Source organism: Pinus tabuliformis, chromosome 1_1 (genome assembly GCF_031772625.1).
Source record: "Pinus tabuliformis cultivar Carrire ecotype Pingquan chromosome 1_1, CPIR1, whole genome shotgun sequence".
In the NCBI taxonomy this organism is placed as follows: Eukaryota; Viridiplantae; Streptophyta; class Pinopsida; order Pinales; family Pinaceae; genus Pinus; species Pinus tabuliformis.
The window spans coordinates 221,027,423-221,053,658 of record NC_142297.1 but is presented as its reverse complement, the minus strand read 5'-3'; the positions used below and the strand labels follow the sequence as shown (position 1 = coordinate 221,053,658).

Below are 26,236 nucleotides of genomic sequence, written 5' to 3'. Positions count from 1 at the left end.
TTTCTAATGGGTTAAACTTAGAAATTCCAACACCTAGGAGGCTCAGGTACCTTTCCTTGGACATATTCCAAAACATCATTTTCATCCAAAGTCACATCTAACTTGGTCCTCCAGGCAACATGTTTAGATGAATCATTCAACTTCTCTTCAATTTTGAAGTATGAGGTAGACATCTTGACCAAGTCAAATAAGCTTCTTCAAACAGATTCCTTCAAGGGGTGATTGCTCTTGTCTCCTTGGGCTTGTCTTCAACTCATCTTTGATGCCATGCTAATTTTCTAGTGTTCTATTCTTGACACAATGACTTACAACAATTCTTCTTCAATTAGCAAGCAATTTCCAATATAGTTCAATCTTCCAACAACAATAAGCAATTGTAGATAGAACAGTAAACCAAATGCGCAATAGAAGACAACCAAGTGTTGAGAAATCTATAGGGCAATGATTAGAGTGATTTCTCTTTCCTTGATAACTGCTTGTGATGTATTTTAACTTTTTCTTACTTATTAACTTCTTTACTTATTATTGTGTTTGTATATCATCAAATAACTACCAAAACAATAAGAACAAGAACACAAAATATAGGCTGCAAGCCAGGGCCAAAACCTCTCCAATTGAGAGGAAAACCTACAAATCTCTTCTCTTCCTTATAGATTCTTCAATTGACGAATTCCAAGACCTCTAGACCAAGACCAATACCCTCCAAGACCAAGTCCAACCTTTCTGGATGATGTGCTTTCCTTGAACAAGTCAAACCCAATCAAATCTCTTCTAGTAGCACAACTTCGACCCCCAGCTGCAGAATTTCGGCCTCCACTGCAAAACTGATCGACCCTCTTGTAGTTGCCGCTGCCACACATGTGAGCTTTGTTTTAGCCTTCCAAGGCTTCCTTAGACCTTCGCTTGGATATCTTTGACTTCTGGAGCTCGAGGATGGCTTATTGTGACCTTTGCTTGACCTTCTTGCCTTCCCTTCTTCAAGATCAAACTTGTAGAGGAAAACCCTAAATCTATTGCAAAAACCCTAGCTTTCCTTCGCATGTGTGAGAGAAATAGCCCAAAACCAAGTCTTCTTCGTCCTCTTCCTGCTTTGCTGCCTTCTTCTTCCTCCTCCTTTGCTTGAATGAGTGAGAGATGAATGTGCTTCAAGGAGGTTGAGTTTCCTCCTTTATATAGGCTCCTCAAGGTGGACGTGGTTCCTCATTTTAGGCTGACTTGGTTTTGAAGGGTATTTTGACACTTTTAAAGACAAATAATTTTCTTTACAAGTTACAATGTGCCCGAATGGGTCTTCAACTTATGAAAATGACTCTTTTGACTTCTTGACCTAAGACAAACCCTAGAATTGGGTGCTTGACCTATAAAATAAAAGAACTTGAGCATGAAACCCATGCTCCAAAAATAATAATAATAATTTTCTTTCATTTTACAATTTACAAGAATCAAAAGGTACATTTCATATTTATGAAGACCGAACCTAGTTACACATTTTTCAACACTCCTTAACTAGGGAGGTATTCATAAATGGTACATGGACATTCTCAATCTGAAGAGATCTCATAAGAAGAGTCGGATTGGTAACCCATATGTTTAGCATCATATCAACTGACATTGTCACATAACAAGGCCTTGAATAACACCTCTATCTCTCCACAAGATCAGAGCACAATGCTGGCGAGACCAATGATTTATAGACACCATTGTCATTGTCTCTTAAGGTACATACCCCACCGGGGTGTTCACAGAGTGTGACCTTCTTTTGACGATTCTTATCTTGGGTAGCTAGCCCTCAGAGAATATCGGTCCACGACTACTCTTATCTTGGATGCCCTACCTCATCCTCAAAGAGTATCAGATGCCATATGCTTACCCAATCCTCCATTTTGTCTTCCCAAGTGAAGACAAGAATGATGTGCCTATCTCTCCCTCTCAACTAGGGAGGATACATCAACCAAACCAAGCTTGTCTCTCAAATACACAAGCTTCTTATTAGGAAGAGATTTTGTCAATATGTCAGCTACCTGCTCATCGGTGGAGATATACTGTAGCTGCAACACACCATCTTGTACTAGCTTCTGAATGTAGTGATACTTGTTGTTGATATGCTTTGTCTTTCCATGAAATACTGGGTCTTCAGACAATCGTATACAACTGGTGTTATCACAATGTATCATTGTAGGGTCCATTGGTCCTTCAAATAGGTCCGATAGCAACTTCCTTAACTAGACAACTTCTCTGCTTACTTCACAAGCTACAATGTACTCAGCCTCAACACTACTCAAAGCAACCGTATCTTGCTTTTTGCTCATCCATGAGATGATGGAGGATCCCAAACTAAAACATCCTCCTGTAATGCTTCTTCCATCTTGCTCACTGCCTCCCTAATCAAAATCTGTATGTCCAATCAAGTGGACACCAATTCTCCTATCATATTTTAAGCAATAGTGGATTGTTCCTTGCAGATATCTCAGTATGTGTTTCATTGCTATCCAATGATCATGCTTTGGCTCCACTTGGAACTGACTGATAATATTTACTACAAAACATGTATGGTCGAGTATTCACCAAGTACATCAGTGAGCCAATCAATTGCCTATACCTGGAAGGATCCACAAGGCTTGATTCAAAACTCCTTAGTCTTTTCAAGTTTGTGATCATTGGGGTTGTCATTGGTTTGCAATCCATCATGTCAAACCTCTTCAACATCTTGATCACATACTTTCCTTGACCTAGATAGATTTCATCAGGTCCTTGCGAGACTTCCAATCCCAAATAGTAGTGCATAAGCTCTAGATCCTTCATGTCAAATTCTGCTACTAGATGCTTCTTACATTCTTCAATTCGACCTTCCACACCTGTCAATAGAAGATCATCCACATACAGAAGAATTATCACTGACTTTCCCTTCACAACCTTAATATAAAGTTTGGATCAACAAAACTCTTGGTGAAACCTAATCTCTGAAGGTATGCATCCATTCTAGCATACCATGCCCTTGGTGCTTACTTGAGGCCATATAATGCCTTCTTCAATCTGCAAACATATGCCTTTCTATCTTTTTCAAATCCCAAGGGTTGTTCTATATAGACTTCCTCATCAATTATGCCATTCAGGAATGTAGTCTTGACATTCATTTGGTGGATGTTCCATCCCATTTATGCTGCCAAAGAGACCAATGAACGTATAGTTGTATACCTTGCTGTCGGAGCAAATGTCTCTTCATAGTTGATGCCTCCCTGTTGAGAGAAGCCCCTAGCCACAAATCTTGCCTTATACTTGTCAATACTTGCATTTGTTGCACTTTTGATCTTGTAGATCCATTTGGAAGTTACCACAGATTTGTCTTCAGGCCTACGTACGATCTCCTAGACTCCATTCTTCATTATAGATTGATATTCTTCATTCATGGCATCCTTCCATTCTTGGTGATTGACAACTTCTTCAAAAGTGGATAGCTTTGCTTCAATTAGTTTTGTCATGTAGGCTGCATATCTAGAATATCGTTTGGCCTTTTTGCTTTCCTTGAATGTACCTTGAGTTGCTCCATGACCTTTTGCATCTAGAAGTGTAGACTTCAACCAATTAGGTATTTTTCTGGTTTCGAGAATTACCATAGGTTGTATTAGTTCACAGGGACTTTCATCTTCATGGTTTGATTCTTCTTCTCCCCTAGTAACTTCTTCTTCGAATACCGGAAGCTTTTCATCATCAGAGCCCATAGGGAGATCCTTTGATTTCTTGAATTCAATACTTTCGTCAAATATCACATCTCGACTGACTTCTATTCAATGTGCTTCCTTTATGTAGATCCTACAGGCCTTAGAAGTGTTATTGTAGCCCACAAAGGTTCCTTTTATGTTAGACGAATCCAACTTCTTTCTTTTGTCCATAGGTATATGTATATAGATAGGACAACCAAAAATTCAAAGATGATCGACGGTTGGTTTCTTCCTAGTGAACACCTCTTCGGGAGTCTTGTTATATAGAGAGCTGTGGGGACTTCAATTTCGTATGTATACACTTCCTTTGTAGCTTCACTCCATAGAAATTTCGGTAAGTCTTGATCATGTAACATTGCTTTTACACTTTCTTCAATGGATTGATTCTTTCGTTCTGCAACTCCATTTTGTTCGAGATTATATGGGATTATCAACTCCCTCTTAATCCCAGACTCCTTACAAAAAACTATGATTTCCTTGGATGTATATTCTCCTGCATTATCGGATCTTAATATCTTGATTCTTCTTTTTGTAAGCTTCTCTACTTCATCTTTGAATTCTTGAAATTTCGTAAATACTTCATCCTTGGATTTCATTAAGTAAACACAAGTCTTCCTTGAATGATCATTTATAAATGTGACATAATATAGATGACGTCCAAGTGATGTAGGAGTCATAGGACCACAAACATTAGAATGAATAAGATCCAATATTTATTTTAACCGTGAAGCACTGCTTCCAAATGGTCTCGTGGTGTTCTTACCCAATGCACATCCTTTGCATACTCCTTCGTGATCTTCTTTTAGTTCAAAGATTCCATCTACTATTGAACTTAGAGTTGGAAGGATTTTGAAATGTTGATGTCCAAATCTTTTATGCCAAAGTTCACATGGCTGATTTCAATGTTAACCAAAGCTTGAGCAAGAGGAGATATCAACCTGTAAAGTCTTCCTTCACGAATGCCAATTACTCTAGCATTTTCTATGCTTAAGTTCTTACTCCATACTACAATTTTTCCCTCAATGAAAGCCATTCTATCACCTTTATCTTATGCAAACCTGGAACAAATAGGATGTTGTTGAGATGAATATTGACTACATTCTCCAGCTCTATTGAGGTTGATCCAATTCCTCTCACAGGATAGCTCTTATTATCTCCAAGTTCTACGGAGTAAGAAGATTTTCCTTTTGATAACCTCTTTAGTTGCTTGTGATGAGTAGTCATGTGTATTAATGCACCACTAACGATCACCCAAATGTTCTCATCTTGAAATGTGTCAGTGAGTGCCGAGAAGAGTCCTTTATCCTTTGTCTTGGTCACTTCCTTCTTTGGAGTAAATAGAAGATTCCATGCTTCCTTGATAACCTTCTTGACATGGCTTGCTACGTTTGAACATTTCTTGAGGAACTTCTTTAATGTAGTAGAGATCTTTATAATGCCCTTACCCAACCTTAGCTCTGATACCATGTTGAGAAATCTATAGGGCAATGATTAGTGATTTCTCTTTCCTTGATAACTACTTGTGATGTATGTTGATTTGGGGTAGCATCAGATGTGTTCTAGCCACGAAAATTGGTGGAGAGGCTAAGGTACATGAGATCTCCAATACCCAGAAAGGGTTTGGGCAGATTCTAAACAATTTGGGAAACATTAAAATAATTAATATTTTTAATGGAGTCCCTAAGTCTAAACTTAGGGAAAATAAAATATTAATGTGAATTAATATAAAACTGTGTTACAATGGTCCAAAAGTCATGGATCAAGCTAGATCTAATCTTAGCCGTTGATTAGGGACTTAATCTTGGTCGTTGATTTGCCAACGAGAAAAGTATAAGAGGAGGCTTGACGGTCACTTGGAGAACACACCAAGAGATCAAGATTTTGACGTTTTGGGGCTGGGTTTGCTGAGAAAGTTGAGAGAGTGATCAGAGCTGCAGCTGAGGGGTAGTGAATATAGAAGCAGAGAGGTAGAGATAGCACCGAGAGGATCAGTGTAGTCGCTGGAGAGGGATGCAAAACCAGCCAAGGGTTCACGCAGAGCTAGCCAGGGCTCACGCAGAGGCAGCCAGGAGCTGCGCAATGCCTTAGAGGGCCAGCGTGAGTGACGCAGAGGGCCAGCGTGAGTGACGCAGTGCCTCCAGAGGTTGACGTAGGCCAAGCCATAGTGACGCTGGGATAACGCTGCGCCAGAAAGCGCTGACGTTGTCCCTAGAGGCTGACTCTGGGGTTTCGTGGGGCAGATTGGAGCTGTGAAGTTGCTGGAGTGATTATCTGGGGTTTCAGCTGGAATGTCTGCTTTCGAGTAGAGAGGTGCTACTGCCAAGATTTTTCTCTATTGGGTGAGCCAGATTTGGCACCCATATTGTATTCTGAAACTGCTTAATAAATCAAACCCTCAGATAGCTGCATCAGTTTTCCCGCATTGGGTTTTTCCGGGGACATTAGTCCAAAAACAATGGTGTCACTTGTGTGCTTGTTTCTGTTTCCTTCAGTTGATGATTTGTAATGTGTTGAGCATGTACTTATATTTATTTCCAGTATTTCCAGTATTTGCATGGTAAATAACTTGTTAATTAATAGAACAAGTAGGTAGGAATAAATCAGTAAAGTACATGAAGGGTTTCTAATAGCTAGACTTAGAAATTCCAAAATGGTATCAGAGCGTGGTTGCAGATCACAGGAAAACTGAGGACATCAGTTGAGCAGAGCAGCAACAACAGAAAACAGCTGCCCTGAGTGACAGAAGCTGTTCTTAGCAGAGAAGCAGCAAGGAAGGGGTGATGCAGTGCCTGCATCATCAAGTTTGAGCCGAGAAGAGGATCAACGTAGTGGCAGAGGGGAGTAGACTCGACCTACGCAGTGCCCGGTCATCTTTCTCAGTCAAGAAGGATTGACGCCCGTGGCCAAGAGGTGTGAATTTTGCTGGTGTCGGGATTGCGCAGAGCCTAGAAGCTCTAACCTTTAGTTTGTTGGGGTTTAGGAGGTTATGGGTAAGTTGCAAAGTGGAGTTGGTGGGGTACTGTAGTCAGAACAGTACTTAACAGGGCAAGGCGAAGGAGGAGGGAGTTGCTGCCGAGGATTTCTAGCCAAGAAATCCGGATCAGTGGTGCAACTGCACTAAGGATCGAAGTGGGGGCATCTCGACATTGGCAGAAGGGTTTCGAGGAGGGAAATCGAGGCTTAGAGGGAGTCAAACTGAGAACTTCCAAAAGGGAAGTAGAGGAGCAACGAGATGGAAGTGAACGGGGTAAGAGACCAGGATAGACTAGAGGGAGCCTCAAACTTCGTAGTCTGGAAGGCCATAATATTATCTGTTGTAGATAGGAATTGTGTCAAACACTTCGCCTTGAGGATGATAGCGATCACAGTTGACCCAGCTGAGAATGAAAAGTACGAGGAGGCAATGGCGAGGGCCAAGAGCATCATCCTTAACGGGGTCAATGTTCATGTAGTACCACATATTGCCAAAAAGGACACGACAAATGAGATGTGGGAGGCCTTAAAGAAATTGTACCAGCATACTTCTGTGCAGAGAAGGATGCTACTTGAGAATCAGTTGTGGTCATACCAGATGCAGAAGGGAGAACCGATCGACATCTTCCTCAGTCGATTGAAGGAGATCCGAGATCAACTGACTTCCATAGGGGCCACGCTGGATCAAAGAATTGATGGTGAGAACAGCCCTGAACGTAGTCTTAGAAGATTGGGAGGTGTTTGTCCAGAGCATACTGGGCAGGGCAACCCTTCCAAATTGGGAGGAAATGTGGGCTGCTCTTCGCCAAGAAGAGATCAGAAGGCTGAGCAAGGCGGGAAGCAGCGACAAGGGGATCAGAATCAAGAAGGAGGAGGAGGTGGATGCTGCCCTAGCATCTGAGGGAAAGCAGGAGAAACGAAAGAAGGACCTCTCTAAGGTCAAATGCTTCCACTGTGGGGAGTTGGGTCATTATGCGACCTAGTGTCCAAGGAAGAAGAGCAAGGGAGAGGCCTCTGAGACCAAGACTGCGCGAGCAAAGGCAAAGAAGGAAGTGGAGATAGACGATTACTATGCCATGAGTACACACACAACACTTGAGCGAAAGTGGGGAGACATCGAGCTGTAGTTAGATGGACTACAGGCGATGAGGGGCAGGATCCTCGAGGTACCCATCCTCTTGGATTAGACCTTGCTACGGGAGCCCCGAAGAGGAGTAGCAGTACTAGTGGATGTCAGTAGAGATGGATGCGGATGGAGCGACAGAGGGAGCTACAGTGCAGGATTCCCAGGACAACGTGAGGGAGTAGTGCGAGAAGCACGTGAGTGTTGCACCATTGCAGGATGGCACAAAGATGTGTGCAACGGTGTGAGATGTAGGGAGTTGTACAACAACGCAGAGGTTAGTAGAGGGAGCACTTGTTAGCGGCAGAGGGAGCTTCAGCATCGGGAGTGTCTCTAGTTTGACAGAGATGTCAGAGTTGGGAGATCAATGACTTACTTCTCAGTAACTAAGTTGCAGTGCAACAGTTAGCAGTGGTAGTGCTATGGGCAACACGATGCAGCATGATGAGAGGGGTTGCAGTGCAGATGCAACAGTGGCAGTGGCAGGGCCATGGGCAGCAACACAGATGCAGAGGGAGTTGTAGTACGGATGTAGCAATGGCAGTGGTAGGGCCATGGGTAGCAGTACAAGATGCAACAGTGCAGATGATGGGTAGTAGGCCTAGCATCAACACAGGGACCGATGTCGGATGATCAGGGTGATACTCAATGAGGAGTATTGCTAGAGCACAGTCCTCGCTAAGAGGGAGTGTTGATTTGGGGTAGCATCAGATGTGCTCTAGCCACGAAAATTGGTGGAGAGGCTAAGGCACATGAGATCTCCAATACCCAGAAAGGGTTTGGGCATATTCTAAACAGTTTGGGAGATATTAAAATAATTAATATTTTTAATGGAGTCCCTAAGTCTAAACTTAGGGAAAATAAAATATTAATGTGAATTAATATAAAACTGTGTTAGAATGGTCCAAAAGTCATGGATCAAGCCAGCTCAAATTTTCTCGGTCATTGATTTGTCAATGAGAAAAGTATAAGAGGAGGCTTGAGGGTCACTTGGAGAACACACCAGAGTGATCAGTCATTCTATTCTCTAGAGTGGGGTTTGCTAAGAGAGATAGAATCAGTGATCAACAACGAGGGGCAGTGAATACAAAAGCAGAGAGGCAGAGAGATAGTACCGGGAGGATCAATGCAGAAGCTGGGAGAGAGGGACGCAGAGCCAGCTAGAGGCCACATAGAGCCAGCTAGGGCCCACGCAAAGGCAGCTAGGAGCTACGCAGTGCCTCCAGAGGCTGACGTAGGCCAAGCCAGAGTGACGCTGGGCAAATGCTGGGCCAGAAAGGGCTGACGCAGTCCCGAGAGGTTGACGCTGGGGTTTTCCTGGGTCAGATTGGAGCTGGGAACTGTCGTAGTGTTTATTCAGGGTTTCAGTTGGAATATCTGCTTCCGAGTAGAGAGGTACTACTGCCAAGATTATTCTCTTTTGGGTGAGCCAATTTTGGCACCCAGATTGTATTCAGAAACTGCATAATAATAAAATCCTCAGATAGCTACACCGGTTTTCCCGCATTGGGTTTTTCCGGGGACATTGGTCCAAAAGCAACGATGTCACTTGTGTGCTTGTTTTGTTTCCTTTAGTTGATGAGCTGTAATGTGTTGAGCATGTACTTGTATTTATTTTCAGTATTTACATGGTAAATAACTTGTTAATTAATCAGAACAAGTAGGTAGAAATAAATCAGAAAAGTACATGAAGGGTTTCTAACAGTTAGACTTAGAAATTCCAACAATGTATTTTAAATTTTTCTTATTTATTAAGTTCTTTACTGTTAATTTTAGGTATGTTCTATGCTTAGAGAAATTTATTTCAATTTTCACAGTTAGCTCAATATCTTTTCCAGATTAGCAATCACATCAGCATTAAAGTAAACTGTAGATAGAACATAAACATAAATCGCAGAAGACAAGCCAAGAAAAGAGGACACAAGATGTGGCGCTAGCCAGGGACAAAACCCAATGTGGGGAAACACTTGATCAATTCTTCTTATATGTTCTTCAATAGTTCAACAGAGAGAGAGAGAGAGTACATTTACAACAGAAGTCAACACTTTGACTTATCTAGATAAGAGCATAGATCATCTCTAAGAAGATGATACATGAGATCAGTTGAAGCCATGCTGCTTCAACTGATTTTCCAAGGTGACTCCACCTATCGTTGTGCTGCATTTCGTCATCATGCTGCACCTCACTGCGCTGCACCATGCTGCACCTCACTGCGCTGCACCATGCTGCACCCATCATCACTATGCTGTATCTCATCACGCTTCATTAATTATGACTGTACCCATCACTGTACTGCTTTGCACCATGTTGCCATACTGACCTATGTGTTGGCTGCACCTTGCTTGCTTGTTGTCCCTTGCTTGCTTGTTGTCCCTAGCATGCTTGTTGTCCTTAGCATGCTTGCTGTTGCATGCTAGCTGTAACATTGCATGCTTGGTGTATTTGCTGCTAAGTACCATACAACTGTCCCAATGTTAGTTAGTCGTCCCTTGCATGCTTCTCTCCTTTGGAGATAGATGCTCTCGCAGTTCCCGATAGTTCCGGTAGTTCCTGGCAGTTCCCGACAATTTCGGCAGTTTCGGTTGTTCCGGTTGTTCCGATTGTTTCGACAGTTCTCAGCAGTTCCGACAGTTCCGACAATTCCCGACAGTTACGGTAGTCCTGGCAGTTCCCGACAGTTCCCGGCAGTTCCGACAGTTCCTCGCTGTTCTGGTAGTTCCGGCAGTTCCCGGCAGTTCCGGTAGTTCTCAGCAGTGCCAACTATTCCCGCTGTTCCCGGCTGTTTCAGCTGTTCCAACTGTTTCACAGTTGCCACGGGAGAACTAATCATCCTGACCCACATGAGAACTAATCATCCTTTTTCATAGTTGCCACGGGAGAACTAATCATCCCGACCCACAAGAGAACTAATCATCCTGTTCCACAGTTGCCACGGGAGAACTAATCATCCCGACCCACAGGAGAACTAATCATCCTGTTCCACAGTTGCCACAGGGTATCACAGGGGAAGGTTGAACCTGTCATCCTGTACATAGCGCACCACCAGGGGAGGGTGAGTCGCCCTGTGGTCATATGTTGCTCCATTAAGTACCCCAAGCCCCACCAGATCTCCCAGAGCTCAATGCATGCAACATGCAGGACCCTTATAAGAAGGTTTCTCATTGACTCCAAGTCGTTCGGGAAAGTCACAGATTTGACCTTTCCCCGGGGCTTTGACAAAATGTCTGCGACCTGTACATTAGTCTCAATGTGATGGAGCCTCCTCGTTCATTGACTTACCATATCCCAGATAAGGTAGTATCTGATGTCTATCCAGCTCATCGAATACAGGATTCCTCAATAATCGAATCCCCCCTCTGGTTGTCACAGAGAATCACAGTGGTATTCATCATGTGTACAAACAGCTCACTTAAGAGCTTCTGCAACCATGCAGCTTCACACTAGATCATACTCGTAGCAATGTATTCGGTCTCGACGGTGCTTATAGCAACCGACTTCTGCTTCCTGCTCATCCATGATATCGAAGCAAAATCCAAAGAAAACTAGCACTGAGAAGTGCTCTAGTGATCCTCCGCACTGCCTGCCCAGTCAACACTCGAATAATCATGCAGTTTCATATTTCCGGCAGTGTATCTCAATCCACGAGAGATTGTGCCCCGAAGATATCTCAGAAGATTCTTGGTACCAATCCAGTGAGGCTCAACCAAATATGAGCTCATCATGCTAACTGCAAAACATATGTCTGGACGGAAGTTCACCAAGAACATCAACGCGAATGAGTTTATGAAACTCAGAGGCATTTCCCAAATCTGGTCCGACATCACTACCATATAACTTCTGAAAGTTAAGATCGTCGAGGTAGTCACATGCTTGCAGTTTATCATTCCACATCCGGAATCCAACTCCCTCTTACTTCTGCAAATGAGAGGGTCTACACCTGTCAGAAATAGGTCGTCCTTATAAGGTACCGGTATGAGAGGTCTATCATCCACAACCTTTGCGTAGTGGTTTGGATCGGTTTCATTCCTAGTGAATCTCAGCTTCATCAGACAGCTATCAATCCTCTCATACTATGCCCGGGGTGTTTTGCTTCAAGCCATAAAGGGATTTCTTCCACCTGTATACATGAGATTCCCGATCATGAATCTCAAACTCCTCGGGTTGTTCCAAACCTGTGGACCTGCTGCATGAGGGGAATGGTCCCCTTATAAGATTTTCCTTCGGTACATCTCAGACATGTACCTTCATGCTCTTCTTGAATTCAGGCATCCCTATCACCATCTGACTCACATCAGGTAGGGCCCCATAGGTAGACCTCCGGTGTTATAGATGCGATATGTCAATTGACATGATCCCCAATTGCAAATTCTATTTTTTAACACGTACCTTTCCATTGATGAATGCCACCCTGAAACCTTTGACTTCCATTTCCGAGATGGACACCAAGTTCTTCTTGCGATTAGGTACATAAAAGAGATTCTTGTAAATGAATAGAGTTACCCTCATTCAATTGAGGGGTAACATTCCCTACACCCTTTCCGGGATAGGTGGCATCGACTCCAAGTATAATCCCACGGTTGTTTCCGTCTCTACCAAATTCGAGAGAGCACCCTTCTATCCGATGAGGTGCCTTGAAGCACTACGATCAATAAGCCAGATTCCCAAAGAATCTGAAGGAGAGGGCCAATACAAGATAACACTTCTTTATCTTATTAGAAACAACATTTGATTCTTCATACCTAGGGTTCCTTGCTTTCTCTGAAGAGTCGGTCGTTTCCTTGATGACCTGCATTACCTGTCATTCCTCTGATCATTGAAGATGTCCCTGGAATGATTGTTATCATCATCAAGTGATGTGTCCCTACCTTAGACACTCCTTCGCATAATGGCCGAACTTATTACAACCAAGGCATCTGCCTTTCCTTCCACCCTTAAATCCGGACTTCCCATTGAAGTGATCTTTAGGTAGGCCATCAAAAACTTCTGCTGCGCCATTCTGATAATATTCTCTGCTTCAACTTCACCCTTGGTGAATTTGAAGAGGGATGAGGAATCCATTGATAATTTTTCCTTTCCGAACTGTCTTCGGTGATTGCTCTTTCACTCTTGCTTGGGCATTGCCTTCACCTTAGCTCTGATACCATGTTAATTTTAGGTATGTTCTATGCTTAGAGAAATTTATTTCAATTTTCACAGTTAGCTCAATATCTTTTCCAGATTAGCAATCACAGTAGCATTAAAGTAAACTGTAGGTAAAACATAAACATAAATTGCAGAAGACAATCCAAGACAAGAGGACACAAGATGTGGCGCTAGCCAGGGACAAACCCCAATGTGGGGAAGCACTTGATCAATTTTTCTTATATGCTCTTCAATAGTTCAGCAGAGAGAGAGAGAAATAGTACGTTTACAATAGAAGTCAACACTTTGACTTATCTAGATAAGAGCAGAGATCATCTCTAAGAAGATGATACATGAGATCAGTTGAAGACATGCTACTTCAACTGATTCTCCAAGGTGACTTCTTCACCTATCGTTGTGCTGCATTTTGTCATTATGCTGCACCTCACCGCGTTGCACCATGCTGCACCCATCATCACTATGCTGTATCTCATCATGCTTCATTAATCATGACTGTACCCATCATTGTACTGCTTTGCACCATGTTGCCATATTGACCTATGTGTTGGATGCACCTTGCTTACTTGTTGTCCCTTGCTTGCTTGTTGTCCTTAGCATGCTTGTTGTCCTTAGCATGCTTGCTGTTGCATGCTAGCTGTCCCTTGCATGCTAGCTGTAACATTGCATGCTTGGTGTATTTGCTGTTAAGTACCATACAACTGTCCCAATGTTAGTTAGCTGTCCCTTGCATGCTGCTCTCCTTCGGAGATAGATGCTCCGACAGTTCCCAGCAGTTCCGGTAGTCCCTGACAGTTCCCGGCAATTTCGACAGTTCCAACTGTTCCGATTGTGTTCTCGATAGTTCCCGGCAGTTCCGGCAGTTCCCCGCAGTTTCGACAATTCCAACTATTCTAACAGTTCCCGACAGTTCCGGCAGTTCCCGGTAGTTCCGACAGTTTCGGCTTCTGCCCTCTGCATCAGCTTTCCCGGTAGTTTCGATAGTTCCCGGCAATTCTGGTTGTTCCCGGCAGTTCCCGACAGTTCCGGCTTTTGCCCTCTACGTCGGCTTTCCCGGTTGTTCTGGCAGTTCTCGGCAGTTCCGGCTATTCCCGACAGTTCCAGCTTTTGTCCTCTATGTCAGCGTTCCCGGCTGTTCTGGCAGTTCTCGGCAGTTCCGGCTTATGCCCTCTGTGTCAGATTTCTCGGCTGTTCTGACAGTTCCGGCTTCTGCCCTTTAGATTAGGGCAGCGTTATCCCTTAGGATCTCTCCTCCCACTAAAACCCAAAGACAAGTAGAGAGGAAGAGATCCCAAGTGTGTTGAAATGACTTGAAGGCCACCTCTATTTATTCTAAAACGTTGAGCACAAGTGGGGTTTATTTGGTTGCTGGCCGACCTTGACGAATTGTCCCATAACACAAATAAATTCATATCTCCATGAATACTTATCGGAATTGAATGATCTTTAGATCAATCCTACACCTCTCGATGAAAGGGATCTAAGAAAAATATCAGCTTCCATTAATAAGATGACCCACATGGAGTTTGGCCCTAGTTGCCAATTTTAACATTTACTTATTATTGTGTTTGCATATCATCAAACAACTACAAAAACCAAGAAGAACAAAAACACAGAATATAGGCTGCAAGCTAGGGCCAAAACCTCTCCAATTGAGAGGAAAACCCGCAAATCTCTTATTTTCCTTATAGATTCTTCAATTGACAAATTCCAAGACCTCTAGACCAAGACCAATACCCTCCAAGACCAAGTCCAACCTTTTTGGATGATGTGCTTTCCTTGAACAAGTCAAACCCAGTCAAATCTCTTCTAGTAGCACAACTTCAACCCCCAGCTGCAGAATTTCGGCCTCCACTTTTCGGCCCTCTTGTAGTTGTTGCTGCCACACGTGTGAGCTTCGTTTTAGCCTTCCAAGGCTTCCTTAGACCTTCACTTGGATTTCTCTGACTTCTGGAGCTTGAGGATGGCTTCTTGTGACCTTCGCTTGACCTTCTTGCCTTCCCTTCTTCAAGATCGAACTTGTAGAGGAAAACCCTAGATCTGCTGCAAAAACCCTAGCCTTCCTTTGCATGTGTGAGAGAGAAATAGCCCAAAACCAAGTCTTCTTCGTCCTCTTCCTTCTTTGCTGCCTTCTTCTTCCTCTTCCTTTGCTTGAATGAGTGAGAGATGAATGTGCTTCAAGGAGGTCAAGTTTCCTCCTTTATATAGGCTCCTCAAGGTGGATATGGCTCCTCATTTTAGGCCGACTTGGTCTTGAAGGGTATTTTGACACTTTTAAAGACAAAAATAATTTTCTTTACAAGTTACAATGTGCCTGAAGGGGTCTTCAACTTATGACAATGACTCTTTTGACTTCTTGACCTAGGACAAACCTTAGAAGCACTCAATGGGTGCTTGAACTATAAAATAAAAGACCTTGAGCATGAATCCCATGCTCCAAAAATAATAATAATAATTTCTTTTCATTTTACAATTTACAAGAATAAAAAAATACATTTCATATTTATGAAGACCGAACCTAGTTACACATTTTTCAACAGCAAGAATGATAGAGACACAATAATCTAGTAGAAAACTAGGGAAAAACCCCACAAGGGAGAAAACCCTTTCCAAATTCTTCATCTATTAGACTGTCATAAAATGTTCAACAGAGGGGGAATATTCAAGTACATCAACAATGAGCCAAAGGTCAAATATTTGACTATCGAAACCAACCATCCAGTATCTAATCAAAGATGATGAGCCCAAAAGACAAATTTGGTCAAAAAGTCAAATTTGCAATTTTCGATCACAGTCAACAACAGTCAACATAACCCTAACCAAACTTGGTCAATGGTGAAATCAACCTTCAAAGATCTTGGTTAACCAGTCAAAATATGCGGCCTCCTTCCTTTAGTCAAATTTGGTCAAATCAGTCCAAAAATCTGCTCATAAAATTCTCGTCAATGTGACCTACGAAAACCGTAGCTCAAAATTGTAGTCAACGTTTGTCAAAGGTGCCCAAAAAATCTTGATCAAAGCAGTAGTCAATTTGGCCTTACAAACAGATCCAAAAACCCAAGTCAAAGTAGGTCAAACCATGTCCAAACACCAAAAAGTCAATGTTGGTCAAAGTCCCAAAGCAAAAATTCAACCTAGTCATCAAATTCCTCTCTCTCCTCTCTGCACGTGTGAGCTTGGACTTGCAATTTTTAGAAGTAGTCGAACCAATCAAGAGAAGGTGTGAATGTGTAATGATGCTTCCTAGTGATGTGACACGAGGTGTATTTTTATATGTGGTTGATGAGGTGGAATTTCCTTGCCCAGGCTGATTTGTACACTTGTGTAGATGTAGTTTTCACATTAAAAATAATATTTTTCCTTATGTAAATTAAATTCTTCCAAGGGCTAGTAGGGTCTCCAAAGGGTGAGGAAGGCTTCCAAAAGGAGGGAATTTCTCCCTGAGCTGCCAAATTTCATCAAATCCCACTTCCTCCCAACCAAGTCTAACTCAATGTCAACCCACTGTAGAAAAAACAATGCAAATAATATGCTTTTCAATACATTGCTAGATGGTGGTATGATGCAGATATCCCATTTATTGTTGCTCACTCACCTTATTACCAAGTTACGTGGGACTCTGTTATACCTGCAAGAAAGTGATTCAAAGGCCCTAGTGTGTATGAGTTGAGGGGAACTCTTTTGCCAAAAGATATTTTTTACATTGATGAGTATTTGATTGAGTATAAGGAATCGTCGGCCAATACATGTTGTTCCATCATGTTAGATGGATGGAGCGATGGAAGGAACCACACTATCATTAATTTCCTTGTTTCTTTTGTTGAAGGAACTATGTGTTTGAGATTAGTTGATGCATCTGATAAGGTAAAGGATGCAAACCTTCTATTTAACCTTTTGTAAGAGATTATTCAGGTAATGGGGGAGGAGATTGTTGCGCATGTCATCACAAATAATACCTGAAACTATGTTCTTGTTGGAATGATGTTGGAGTCCAAATATAAGACCATATTTTTGACTCCATGTGTTGCACATTGCATAGATCTTGTTACCCACCACCTGCGGGTAGTATCCATAAGAGAATTTTTTTCTCTAGATGGTCCTTAGCTGGCAGCTAGTAACCCTTTGCAACCACTAGATAGCTTGATATGCCACTATCTCCGCCACCTAAGTCGACCATGTGGTCCGTTGCCCATTTGTGATGATCATATGTTTGAAGGTTGGCCTCTCGACACCAAAAGTATGGCTTTTCATTGGTATAGTCGAGTAATTTTGTTTACTCTTCGTGGACACTTTTGGGCATGGATTGGTGCGGGGATTCGGCGGAAAGAGTAGGCTAGGTCTGTACTTTTGTCTCCTCTACCCGATTTGATGGTTAGCCTTGTATCCTAGTGTCATGGTATCTCCTTTATTGACTATTCGCTTTAGGGTTGGCACTACATGGGAAATCTTGATTTTGGTTGTGTGGTCTCGCTTCCCCGACACCATATACATCAATCCCTCTACTCATTATAACCCCATTCATCATATTTCCCATCCAGGTCCACATGTGTCCACCAAGTCCACAAAGGGTTAGCCTCCCCCTCCCGTTGTCTACACTTTGGGTCGGGCCTTGAATGATGACCCGGAGGTTGATGCAACTAAAAGAAAAGAAAAAGCATAATTTGGCCACTCTCAATAGGAAATGTACCACAAAATGCAAAAGATGGCCAGGACATACAAATTTAGCACGTGGGAAGAAGCTAAACATAAGATCTACCCCTTATCTATGGCCATGACCCTAGTTCCTATGGGTCCTAGATGAGCCCCCTCCACATTAAGGAACCCATGATTGTACCAACCCCTGGTGGGCAATGAAATTCCCCACCTTAAAAGGGGGTACCTACTGCTATATGTCACACATTATGCTCTCATTCCCTGGAGCCCCGTGCAGTTATGAAGAAAAATCAAGCAAAGACAAAAGGCATATGAAGAAGGGTGGAAAAACAAAGGTTGAGGTAACTTATGTACCACGATTGTTCCCTTCTACACTCATATACCCAAGTGTGGGCTTCCCCTATTATAGCTACCTTTATACCATGACATGTGGCTTGGAGCCTTTCCCTTCGTCCCCACTCCATCTCATCATCACATCACATGCCACCTACCACTTGATGGATGTGCCGTGGACATGCTACCCCCTTTAAACACTGAAACCACCTAATAGGGTCCTTGGTTAACCCCTTATTGAGCTTGGAGACACGTGTACATGCCAAAGCCCACTATGGAAGGGCATGCCACCATGAAGTGCCCATTTGATTCAATGATTTGTAAACTCTTTTACTTGATTATCCTAATGATTTGTTGTACTGGAGGGCAAGGGGATGCATTGGATTTTATGTAGGATTGCAGATGGGTCTCCATTTGGGGATTGGTCTCCATATACGAGGTCCAAGCTCTCCAGAGGGCCACATTGGCACTTGTAGGGTGAGCGTTGAAAACCATGGGCCTTCACCATAACAGAGAGCACTTCATGGATCCCCACCACCATTCAGTGATTGCTCATGTTCCACCTTTTGGATGAGGATGATGCACTTGGATCACCATGCCCAACCGATTTCTCACTTGTACCACACACTTAGCAGAGGTTCGAGGGTCTAGATGGATGTGTCTCACCGCGGGAGACAAAAGGGAGGGCTTATGACATCATCCTAGCCCTTATAGATGGTTTACAGGCATTATAGATCCACTTGGAGACCCATGAGGATGTCATTGTTCCCCCACACCCACGTGGGGACACCACATGTGACTTGCTTAGATATCAAGGGGCCACCCCTCATTCACTATGTTTGGAGCTTATTCTCACAAACTGGCACATTTTGGACTCAATCAGGCACTCTCAAAGGCCCAACGTCTCATCATGTTTACTATTTTGTCCTCTTAAGAGGCTTATCTTTCTATTTTGAGCTATCATGGTGGGCTTGTCACCAAGGGATGTTATTGTTGCACATTATTTTATTATTTGGAGCTTGATTAGGCCTAATTAGGCAAATCAAACTCCTTAGAGGATATAAATTGATGAGACGCTCATTCATTCCTCTCATCATCACTTGGATTGGATTAGTATCGCTTGAGAGAATTTCACACTTTTTGCTGGGATGAACTTTTGGAGCTTTCTTGATGCACTATGATGTTTGATTTTCGCTATCGTCATTGGAGCCTCTTTCTAATGTGAAGTTGATAAATGGGTATACTCTCTCTCTCATGTAAGTCAATTTTTTTATGCTATTCTTGTTATCTTACTTGTCAAATGACTGTTTATTGTTATTCTTGTATGGGTAAACTAATGTGAAATTCTTCTGGGACCTTGAATAAGTGATTAAAAGCATGCATTGATCTTTGAGGGATTGGGTGAATGTTCCTAGAGGCACCTCTTAGGTTAAAGACCTCGAAACGTTGTCTCCTTCGTAAATTTGAAGTATAAATTCCTATTGATCTAGTTGGTGTCCTTGGAGAGGCTAACAAAGTTCAATTAGGTCTGCGTAGCTCATAAAAGTTATTGCTCTATGTGCATCTTAACTCCATTAAGCCCAAGCAACAAGATAATGATCCTTGTATCCCTTTGGTGGTCAAATTTATCTCTCTTTTTTTCACTTTTTCCAATTCTAGGCCTAACCTTGGAGGGTCACGTAGGCCATCAAGTGAAATTTTTTGTAGCCATCCAAACATCTTGAAAATTGGTCCAAGCGAATTTTTTTGTAGCCATCCAAACATCTTGAAAATTGGTCCACTACTGTGCTGGGGTTTTCTGAAGGGGTCTTCCAAATTTGAGCTCAATCCGATGGTGGAATCCTGGGATATCTCAAGTGCTAGTTCAAAGATCATTCCTCTCCCTAGGTTGCTTTGGGTTAGTGTCTTCATTTGGATCATTGCATTTGAGTTTCAAAGAAGATTGCTTCTTTGATCCTATTCTCCTCCCTAACCTAGTCAAGCCCCTCCATTGATGATCAACCCCGCACCCTTGACCTAGTTTGGGTCCACTTGGATTCTTTGTGGGCCCACAACTCTATAACTCAAATGCCACAAGGATTGCCTAGAAGCCATTTCTCTAGAAGGATTCTTATGTCTAGGAAGCTTCTTGTCAAGCAAAATTCTCCAAATCTAAGCTTAAGTATCCTCTTGGCCCTTCTTAGAGAGCCCATCACCTTGCTTCTTAAGCAAGTAAGCCATTTATTTGAGCCTCTCTTGTGAATAGGCTTTAGGAATCACCATATCTTATCATTGATCCCCATATTCTTGTGATTCCTCTCATAACGAGCCTCCTCCCATTGGTGAAAGTCTGTAAAGAGTAGGGAGCGTTAGTTGAGATGACAGTGGGCTATCGGTCCATTGTTGCCCCTTGACCTAGTAGTTTCCCTTTAGTATCCCCTCCTAGAACCCTTGCTAGTTTGTGCGGTAACAGATCTCATGCTTGAGGACATAGGTAAAGTGGAGTGGGTAGAAAACACTATAGAGCATGCTAATTGCATCACAAAATACATATACGACTACTCATGGTTATTGAGCCTGTAATTGGTCTGTTTTTAAGCGCATACACACGAAGAAGAGAAACCATTTGGAACAAAAACGGTTAATTGATCTTGTCTTCGTACAATACAACCTTCGACTAAGGCACAACCAATTGATGAACAAAAGACCTGATCTAGATCCCATTATGTTGGACGATATTGTTCCAACATCAGAATAGGTGGAGGGGACTCAACCAACTGAGTTTGATGCTGTTTTTGATATTGACATGAGTTAAGGGGGGTTGATCCCAATGTAAATCTGGCGGTGCCATTGGAACCAAAACTAGTAGCCTAATCAAGCAAAGGCAAACAACGAGTGAAAGGCACTAGTCGTGCAGCTCAACCAACTCGTGCTTCCATTAGGTCTAGTTTTATTGCTCTTGGTGCTACTATTGAGGTTGCAGATGAGGTTGAGGCATGCTCAAACTCTTATTCAAATGATGTTTATGTAGCTCCTGTTGATGATCTCGTGTTTGGTAGTGGTGATGTGTTTGATCATGATGAGGAGTGATTATGTTGATCACTGGTATGTAGACTTTTAGTCTTGTAGTAGGCCATTCACTCCATAACTTGTAGCATTGTTTTTGGACTTTATGGGCCATTTAGAGCGTCATTGATTATGTATTTTGTCGTTGATATGTATTGCCCTTGGTGCAATTTGGTATTTTCACCTTTACATGGTATATAGATGAGCAAACTTTGCATATTTTGTCTCTATTGGTTTGGAATCATGGTTTTAAATCTTAAAAATAGTTTGCATTAAAATCTAATTATTTCGTGTATTGTTGAAAAAACTGGTTCATTGAGATCTGACTAGTACCAATTTGACCGGTTCTGGTTTGAAACCCAGTTTGATAGGTGGAGCGGTCCAGTCACCGGTTCCGGTTTTGAATACTATGCTTGGAATAGATACATGGCCATGATAATTTGTCTCCTTTATCAGGAACAAAGAGACCCAAATTGACATTCACAAAGAGGAGAGTGGACTAGAGACCCAGAGGACTAGATTAAGGACACTGCTCCCAAGAATTCTCACACAACAGAAAGAACTTGGAACACTTGTTAAATTACCAAAGGAGAATATCCTAGAAATCAAACACCTTGACCAGACAACAGGGTAAACAGAGGGAGAACAAAGAGACCTCTGAGACTCTGTTGCCAAAGAAAGGACCAGGCAGACCAGACTAGCAGCCCTGACAATTCAATTGCCATCTTCAAACAGAGAAGGCTACGATTTACACTGCCTTGCATATCACAAAGGACAGGGCTGATATCGTTAGTTGACGAAATCATTCCAAATATAGAAGGATAGAGAGCGATCAGACCTGTTCATTCCCATGGAGAACAATGATGATGCAGCTGCCTATATCTCCGTTGCACTCTTGAGCAATCTCATTGACACCACCTATCTTGATAACAGAATCTCACCTTGGGCACCCAGAGTTTGGTGCCCCATATATCCATTTCAAATGGCTCAATCCAACAGTCAGTGAAGTTCATCATGACTAGTTCACACAGTGAAGTCCTGCACCCCCCCCAGTGCACATTCACTGCAGCTCCAATTGCCAAACCATCCCACCAGCTGCAGTGATTAAAACTCACATTCAAGAGCAACCACATCAATATTTTGCAAACTTGAAAGGTGTGCTGCCATGTGCATTGCTGCATGGAGCTGCACATGTACATAAGAGGCACCTGCCACCCAAAAGTAACTGTCACCCATATCATCCTTGGTCTGCCATAATGACCCATCAAAACAACCTTTTCTGGTCATAAGTATATTAATGGAATTGGATGGAAGCTTATCTGATCGTTCATAAGCGAGTATCCCAACTCCATTCTAATATCCTTGTTTGCCATTTGATCTGCAATGAGATTATAATGCCAGAGGATGAGATAGCAATTAAATTCCGTAATCTGGGCAAGGAGAAACTTGATTCTAGAAAAATCGAACTAAGATGCAGGTCTCTGGGACTAGTACCTTTCCGATGATGCCCTATAATTATTTTTGAATCAGCAACAAGTGTTAGCTTTGTGATCCCATTGTTCTGAGCTAGAGAAAGACCTTGCAAGAGGCCATAGGCTTCTGCTTGGTTATTGGAGGCCTGCCCCAAACTCCAAGCAAAACAATGATCCATTTGTCCTCTGGGGAAAATATAGTGCCCACACCAACACCTGCCATCCCTGTTGATTATTATTATCGTTACCATTATTTGTATTCATATATATTTATATTTATTACATCTGTATACTAGGGACATGCTTTGGCTATTTATTTTCAAGCAACATACTCTTCAGGAATCAAAGTTGTCCCGTTGCTGAGTCAAAAATAAATCTGTCGGAGATTCTGTGCTAATTCAAGTTTATCTGGCAGGAAACCTGAAAAAATATTTTCTTCTTGCTAAATGGCAATCAAGTATTGCAGTAGGTATATATTTTATTTTCTTATGTTAGTTAAATAGCATACATAGGATGTTCTTTGATGCTTACTATGCCAGTCTTGTATGCATTCATATGCCTGTGACTGTTGAAACCAAGAAATATGGAAATTTTCAGTATAATTTGCCTGAATGTGGAAAAATAATATGCTGATCTTTTGTTTAATTGCATGCTATGGTTCTATTTTCTTTAGTTTAACAACCATTACTATGTCATTTTGACAATTTTGTGAAGGATATTGCTCGGTTTCGTCCAGACATAAAACTACTTATATCCAGCGCAACATTAGATGCAGAGAAGTTCAGTGATTACTTTGATGCAGCACCAATTTTCAAGATACCAGGGAGGAGGTATCCTGTTGAAATTCATTATACAAAATCACCTGAAGCAGACTACTTAGAAGCTGCAATTGTTACTGTTTTACAGATTCACGTGACACAGGCAGCAGGAGATGTTCTTGTGTTTTTTACAGGTCAGGAAGAGATTGAAGCAGCAGAAGAGATTCTGAAACACAGGACAAGGGGTCTAGGAACAAAAATTGCTGAGATGGTTATATGCCCAATATATGCCAATCTCCCATCAGATATGCAAGCTAAAATTTTTGAGCCAACCCCAGAAGGGGCACGTAAGGTCATTCTAGCAACAAACATAGCAGAAACGTCTTTGACAATTGATGGGATAAAATTTGTGATTGATCCAGGATTTTGCAAGCAGAAATCATATAATCCACGCACAGGCATGGAGTCACTAATTGTGACTCCAATATCCAAAGCATCTGCTCTGCAGAGATCTGGCAGAGCAGGAAGAACAGGACCTGGTAAATGTTTTCGTTTGTACACTGCATGGTCATATCAAAATGAAATGGAGGATAATACAATTCCAGAAATACAGCGAACAAATCTATCGAATGTTGTACTCATGCTCAAGAGTTTGGGCATTAATGATCTTATTAATTTTGATTTCATGGATCCTCCTCCAGCAGAAACATTAATGAGAGCATTGGAGCAGCTTTATGCTCTTGGTGCCTTGAATGACCGGGGTGAGTTAACAAAATTAGGAAGGCGGATGGCAGAATTTCCACTAGATCCAATGCTTTCCAAAATGATAGTTTCATCAGACAAATATAAATGTTCAGAAGAAATCATCACAATTTCTGCTATGCTATCAGTTGGAAGTGCCATATTTTATCGTCCAAAGGATAAGCAAGTTCATGCTGATAATGCTAGGATGAACTTCCATGCTGGCAATGTGGGAGATCATATTGCATTGCTGAAGGTATGCTGATTTGTTTAGTTTCATTTCCTATTCACAAATATGTGCTAGCTCATGGAAAGAATCTCTACTGAGACTATTATTTGATGTTCAAGTACAATCTCTATGCGACTACTTTAATTCTTTTTCATATGCATGTAGGTAGAAAAGTTTAGATCTTTTTTCTTCAAAGAAAAAATCGTCATTTTTTTTCAAGTAGAATGAAAATTACACTTTTAATGTGATGCAGCTCTTACAGGGCAATATTGTAGGGGCTTCTATGCCTCCTATCAAAACTCAGATTTTCATCTATATCGAAAAAGATCATAGCTTTCAAATTAAAAAATCTTTTCAGACCTGCTCTAGTCTTCAAACAAAAACTACGAAGCATTTTTCCTCTAAGGAGGAAGAACCATACAAATTTCAGAAATTACATTAAGAGAGCTGAGAGTATCGCTGTACTGTAGCCTTACACATTCAAAAGAGATAGAGACTAAAAACATATCCAGAGATGAAAACGGGGAGAAGCAGCTCGATTGCTGATTTAGGAATAAAAATCTTCAGAGACAGTTATGAACCCATCTCTGCATTCTTCATATATTTCCCTTCCTACTGGCACCTGCTGACCTTCTTTGGAAAGCATTTCAGCTTCCATATTCTGTAGCCTGTACACATGAGAAAAGAGAGTTTTGTTAAAATTAAGCTAAAATTCACACCTATGGATGCCATCTATCTCTGAGTGCTGCCCTCAGCCTTTTCTATTTGGTCTGCTCAGAACAGTTTTGAGTTGTACTTCTGCTTAAAATTCCTATATTGTTAGTAACTTCTTCTGTTTCTGCATTAGAATGGTCACATAATGTTTGAGTTAATGCTTCTTATGTATCCTGTCAAACTCGTCTAACTTATAATCCATGGTTTTATGGCTTCTGGGGTTTGATTTTAGGTCATTTATGTGGCGACACACCATTTCGACCACTAGATCACAGCCCAATGGACAAAACAATCATGTTTAAGATCTCATTTACTCCTATCAAACTTCATTTTGTTTTGTATCATCCATAGATTTCATATTTGCACACTAGTTGTGTGCTTTTTTGTGCTTTTCTTCTTCTTTCAAATTTGGAAATCGCTTACATTAATGTCAAAAAGTGCAATAATTATGTTCCTGCTTTTCAAGAAAAGAGGCCCCTAGAGGCAGGCCAGTATCTGTCATGGTTGTCATCCAATCTTGATGTAGTCTCTAACAAAATGTGCTGCTTAAATAATTTATTGATAAAATTGGCGCTATTAGGTTGCACAGAGTTCCACATAATCATCATAAATAAAATAATAAAAGCCAAGCAGTCAAATATTTTAATGACAAAATTGGTGCTAGTAGATTGCACAGGGTTCCTTTTCATCATCATAAATATGAAAATATAGGGTGATTTGTCAAGAAACAAAGCATCTGAGGTGAAGCATGTACCATAAGTTTGGATCACTTGCAACAATGATTACATGGGTTCAAAAACCCAGTGGGCTTGCTCCCTGTGCCAACACGGTCTTCCATGCAAATGAGGTTAGCTACAAGTCCTGGGTAACTTTGATGGAGCAGATACCTATCGGTTGTAGCTCATAGTGAAAGTAAGCTTGTTTGAACTTTGTAAGGGAGATGTTGTAGGGAGTATTGTACACTTTCCAGTCAAGAATGGGGTGGGGGCGAGGGGGATCAGTTATGAAGAAACAACATAATTTACTGAGGGGCATAGCCATTTAGTTATGAACCATTGCTAACTTGCTTGCTGGCAAATTCTAGTCTTGGTGATTTCAATGCCATCAGTCTTTAATATGTTAGAAGCACCTTCAGGAGCATTGTTTCTTGACCTTTGAGCTACATATTTTATTTGGCTACCTTGCAATTGATATGGCTAGCCTAATAGTGGGGTAGTTGTCTTATTGAGCTGAATACTTCAGCCAATGTTATGAATATAATATATATATAAATAATAGAAATAATCATAATGAGTAAAATATATATAAAATAATACAAATAATGCAAACAATAATAA

General features: G+C 41.7%; 1 protein-coding gene across 5 annotated transcripts in view; it reads left to right on the top strand.

The window, feature by feature from the left end:
• Positions 1-26,236, top strand: part of LOC149212335 (pre-mRNA-splicing factor ATP-dependent RNA helicase DEAH1-like) — a 425,880-nt gene that overhangs the window by 319,261 nt on the left and 80,383 nt on the right. For 4 of the 5 annotated variants that reach the window (XR_016250762.1, XR_016250761.1, XM_089391821.1 and 1 more), the window contains exon 22: positions 23,172-24,212. Coding sequence is in view for 3 of the 5 variants with exons in the window: in XM_089391821.1 (XP_089247947.1) it covers positions 23,172-24,212 (1,041 nt within the window). In the remaining 2 variants the exon portion in view is untranslated. The remainder of the gene's footprint in view (positions 1-23,171; positions 24,213-26,236) is intronic. The other variant, XM_089391822.1, reaches the window with a different exon arrangement.